Source organism: Lolium rigidum, chromosome 7 (assembly GCF_022539505.1).
Source record: "Lolium rigidum isolate FL_2022 chromosome 7, APGP_CSIRO_Lrig_0.1, whole genome shotgun sequence".
Lineage (NCBI taxonomy): Eukaryota > Viridiplantae > Streptophyta > Magnoliopsida > Poales > Poaceae > Lolium > Lolium rigidum.
In genome coordinates this window covers 205,910,593-205,915,380 of record NC_061514.1, presented here as the reverse complement: position 1 = coordinate 205,915,380, position 4,788 = coordinate 205,910,593, and the positions used below count along the sequence as shown (strand labels likewise).

General features: G+C 46.9%; 1 protein-coding gene across 1 annotated transcript; it reads right to left on the bottom strand.

Annotated features, from left to right (window-relative positions):
• Positions 1–2,222: 2,222 nt before the first annotated feature.
• LOC124672473 (transcription factor BHLH094-like) lies at positions 2,223–4,488 on the bottom strand. Its single transcript, XM_047208693.1, has 6 exons — positions 4,297–4,488; positions 3,604–3,792; positions 3,416–3,481; positions 3,256–3,324; positions 3,097–3,165; positions 2,223–2,430 (listed from the first exon to the last, which is right to left on the bottom strand). The coding sequence occupies exons 1-6, from the start codon at positions 4,486–4,488 to the stop codon at positions 2,284–2,286; spliced, it is 732 nt and encodes a 243-aa protein (XP_047064649.1). The 3' UTR covers positions 2,223–2,283.
• Between the last annotated feature and the right edge of the window lie 300 nt (positions 4,489–4,788).

The following is a 4,788-nucleotide window of genomic DNA, read 5'->3' as shown; positions in this document are numbered from 1 at the left end:
CTCAAAACAATGCCTTCAACAAGAACATTGACAGGCAAAACCAATTAAGGCCAGACCTTGGATTTTCACCCTTAAAGATAAGACTCCGAACTTCTCTTGTGCAGTCGCCCCCACATACCAGTCGATGTTACAAGTCATGAATCGTCAAGCCAATTCCACCTCAGCACCAAGATCCGACCATCATAGATATTCCACCGATCTCGGCTCGATGACCTTCTCCGCTAGCACCATGGAAAGAAAACGAGCACCATGATACTAACAACCAACAGAGCTTCGAAGCACCCCCTCTGAAACCAAACGGCCAGATAAAAAACATGGATGCACACGACCGAAACCACCCAATCCAGCAATCTTCAGGCATTATTCGCACAATGAATTTCGCCGGCAGGGCCTTCTAGAATACGACAAACCACCTAGACTGGTTGGAACAAGCATCCGACGGATCTTCAAACTTGCTCCGAGAAGAATCCTAGAACCGCCATCTTTATTCTTCGACGCGGACGAACAGGCCCCCACGCTGCCATCCGTCGCCCGACAACGAAGGAGGTATGCCTCGCTAAGCCATCGCCGCCAAGCCCATGGCGACTGCAGAGAAGAAGACTCGGCAGCAGGTTGCGATCCCCGGCCAGGAACCTGGCGCTGCATGGTCTGAAGCAGAACGGCCAGGCCCTCTAGGCCCAAATCGGGCCCAGATCAGGCCCACGCCGCCGCCACCCAACCGCCGGCGTCCCGCATCCCGTCGCCTTGCTGCCTCCTCCGCCGCGCCAAGCTCACCCGCCGCCGCACCTCCCCGCTCAGATGCGCCGCCGGACTTGCCGCCTCCTCTGCCCTCCTCCGTTTGGCGGGTCAGGCGCCGCCACCGCCGTCGACGGCAGCGGCCTGGCCGGGGCAGGTGTGGAGAGAGATGGGGTCAGGATAGATGGATCTCCTCCGAAGCCGCCCGAGGGGGTGCTCACACTCCTCAACAAAACGGTGTAGCTGAGCGTATGAATAGGACCATCATCTCCAAGGCCCGCTGCATATTGTCAAATGCAGGTTTGCATAGGCGTTTTTTTGGCTTCCACAGCTTGCTATCTTATTAATCGGTCACCCTCCATTGCTATTGAAAAGAAGACTCTTGCGACCCGGGAGGGAGAGGGAGATCGAGCGGGGAGGGAGTTCCGTTGATAGTCTGTTATGCTTCTAAATGCAAGAAACTTACACATATTAATATATAATACTAGGGTTACATATATTCATCTAGGAACGTCAGATCAGAAAACTTACATCAAGAGAGTCGTAGGGAACGACAAGATGAAGTTAATTCTCGAAATAAAATTTAAAATTCAACCATGTACGATAAATTTAACAATTTTATCAAAAAATACTACAAACATGAACACGTAATTGAGAAAGATACACGAAACTCGAAATCGATTACCGGAATGGAATCACCTCCATTGAGAAGATATTCATCTAGGAAGGTCAGATCAAAAAACTTACATCAAGAGAGTCGTAGGGAACGACAAGATGAAGTTAATTCTCGAAATAAAATTTAAAATTCAACCATGTACAAATAAATTTAACAATTTTATCTAAAAAAACTACAAACATGAACACGTAATTGAGAAGATACACGAAACTCGAAATCGATTACCGGAATGGAATCACATCATGGAGAAATCGATTACCGGAATGGAATCACATCATGGATGCGCAAGTTTTCCATGTTGACCTCATCATGAATCGAAGCATAGTTGTGTAGATTAGAACTTTAGAAGAGGTATAAGTATCAGGTAACCCTTGGAAGAAGAACGCCGATCTACTCGTTTACTATCACCGAAATGAAAAATGTACAACACGGGAATTATGCGAAATGGAGAGGCTCCTCAAAAGAAATTATGAAACGGTGGACTGTGTGCCATCCCAACTTCCGTACTCAAACCGTAAAATATGTGTAATTTTACTCCTCGCTAGCTGCCTCGAAGCAAGTATAGCTCGTAGAATCCGTGCGCATTGTACAAGTGTATGCCTTTCAATCAGGAGACATTAGATCGTTCTTATCAGCCTGTTCGGAACATTGGGATATTGCATTTAACAGTTCAACTTAAATTCCCACGAGAATCAGGAAAAAAAACGGGTATTTTGAACAGTCAGTGATCTTTCAGTCCTTATGCAATTAACCATAATACATCAGCCGTGAGGTAACATGGAGAAACAAACCTAAGACCATGGATTTGATTGATCCTGGAACACTTTATTGGCCACCAAATGGAATCTTGTCAAATGGAATCCCGTGTTTATTCATGTCACTCTTTCATATGTGCTGCCAACCTGCATGTGAAGCCACTCTGATGTTGAGGCCTGGGCGTATTCCCTTGGCGTTTGTGGATCTAATGTCAAACCAAGAGTTGTATGATATGGCTGAGCACCATATGGCTGAGCACCAGCCTACAAAAAAGCAGGAATATGTTTCACCCTTAGTTAAAGATTGCAAGCACATTTCACGTAGTGAGCAAAATCATCACAGCAAGAGAAAAAGGGAAAAAATATTGCCATTTCAACAATGCACTAGCTTGAAAATCCAAATATTGAGCTACAACACCAGTGACCAGAGCGGTATCTGATGAAAGGATCATACTGGTAAACAGCAAAAACATGTGGAAATGCCAGATGGAATCTGAGCATTTAATAACGATACTATTACATTAGCTAATGTCTCAGGAAGAACTTTTTCATAAGCATTCGAGAGAAAGTAATGGCCAGGAACTTTTTCAATGGTTTAGATGGAGTTTGATTACTGAAAAACAAGATAGAGCAAGAATAAAGCTTCGGAGTTCAAACATCAATGTCCCACAGATTAATGAACGATCTTGGGATGGGTAGCATTTGGATAGTAACAAGACAAGAAACTGCAAGTTGGGCAATCAGGTTATTCTGAAATATTAAGCTTGAAGCTGAGATTATGTGCAAAAGCAGGATATGCCATAACTCTTTTAATGATCTCCAGGAAGCTAACTTATTTTCTCTAAAGTGCAAGACCTACGTTATTTTTGCAGAATGCAGGAAGCTCAAGGTTATTGACATAAACTGTTTAGAATCACCAACTAGACTTACATCTTTCGATTCAGACGCAACTCTGTTATTCACCTGAGCATTTACTGCTTCAAGCTTCATCGACAAAAACTGCGGAGAAAAGATATGTTGTGTTCATCGAGTCCTGAACATAGATGAGCAGATAATTCCACGCAAGGCGCAATTGTGAAAGCCTCATACCTCTACTTGACGTTGTAAAGCCTGGACGTAATTTATTATCTCGTCAAGAACTGATGCTTTCCCGACAACCTAAAAAATGGAACAGAATGTTTCAGAAGGAAGTGACAACAGGATTGTTGAGACATGAAATTCTAGAGACGTAGCGTTACGCAAAGTAAACCTTATTGCATCCAGGGACAAGATCTTGGAGCATTTTCATGCGTTCACTTATCTTCTCTCGCCGTGCCTGTTGTCAATAAACAAACATTGAGTTCCCGAGACACTTGAACATTTGAGCATTCTAAATTGGTAGATCAATTTGGCACTAAACACGCAAATCTCCAGGGTGAAAAGGCAAGAGCAGCTTACCCTTTCCGCGAGGCTATGGCTGTCCGTTGCTTGACCTCTCCGTGCCCTCACATGGATGTAGTCCTGTTTTGGCGGCTCTGGCGGTTTAGGATTTTCATGAACAACCTTACTAGCATTTCCTGAATCGGTTTGAGCGTCATCGTCTTCACTAGGCTTGACCTTCTTCAAACGTTTTGCTTCTGGACGAGCCTGCAGAACAGAGCACGGAACTTTCAGCTGATTCAACCATCAGATGGATGGACAGTTAAAGACAAGTATACGCACGCATTCACAGTGAAACACCCATAATTCTACTTGGGGCATTGAAAATGGGAGAGAAATAGATGCGATCATGAGGGGCGTGACGTGCTACTCCATGGCATTGACCTCCGTCTTGCTCGAGAGTCAGGAACCAGCATTTTTAGAGCCCACATCGACCGTATTCGGCTAGTTCTGTCCCGATTTGAGCTAATCAGACTGCATTGCCCAAGCTAAGCGCACTGCATTTTGACCGACGTGCAGAAACATGGGCATATCTGAGTAGATAGAGGAGCAGATCACAGCGACAGGACCCGTGAAATGCACAATTCGGGTGCTTCCAGCTCCCACGGGCAAGAAAAGCACAAACCCCAAACAGATCACACCCAATCGCAATCAACGACCGCACGAGCAGGAGACGGGAGAAGCTAATGGAGCTAACACTAACAGCCTCACCAGTTCCTGGCCGGCTCCGTCGCCGGAGGTGGATACGATCTTGTACGGATCCTCCTCCTGCGAAGCTGCGTCGCTGCGGGACCTCCTGCAGCCGACGCCGCGGCTGCCATTGCTCCGGTCGGTGAGGACGGAGGACGCCTCGCGGTGGACAGGCCGCCAGAGGTCGGCGGCGAGCGACGGGGCGGTGTCCATGCGCCGGTCCGCGCGGGAGAGGGACCCAGGGTTCCGCGGTCTTTTCCCGCGGCGAGATCGGGATGCGGCGGCGGCGGCGGCGGTTCAGTGTCCTTGCTCGGAGCTCAGTGAAGAAGAGTGGACGAAGAGCGGTGATGCGTGTCAGAGAGAAAAAGAATTGAAAATGTGTATTGACTAGATCGGGGTTGGGTCTAGCGCGTGTGGCTTTGGTCCGGCCGGATCGGTTTGGGGACACTGCGATTTGCTTTCTGAAATGAACGTTCTCCTCGAGAAAATTCATACTGGACCGTTTAAAAAAGA

Excerpts from the sequence above, each read along its gene's own strand:
- LOC124672473 (XM_047208693.1), bottom strand. The coding sequence starts at position 4,488 with ATGGACACCGCCCCGTCGCTCGCCGCCGACCTCTGGCGGCCTGTCCAC. Across the intron at positions 3,482-3,603 it reads GCCATAGCCTCGCGGAAAGG|GCACGGCGAGAGAAGATAAG; the intron begins GTAAGCTGCTCT and ends TATTGACAACAG. Across the intron at positions 2,431-3,096 it reads TTGCGTCTGAATCGAAAGAT|GCTGGTGCTCAGCCATATGG; the intron begins GTAAGTCTAGTT and ends GCTTTTTTGTAG.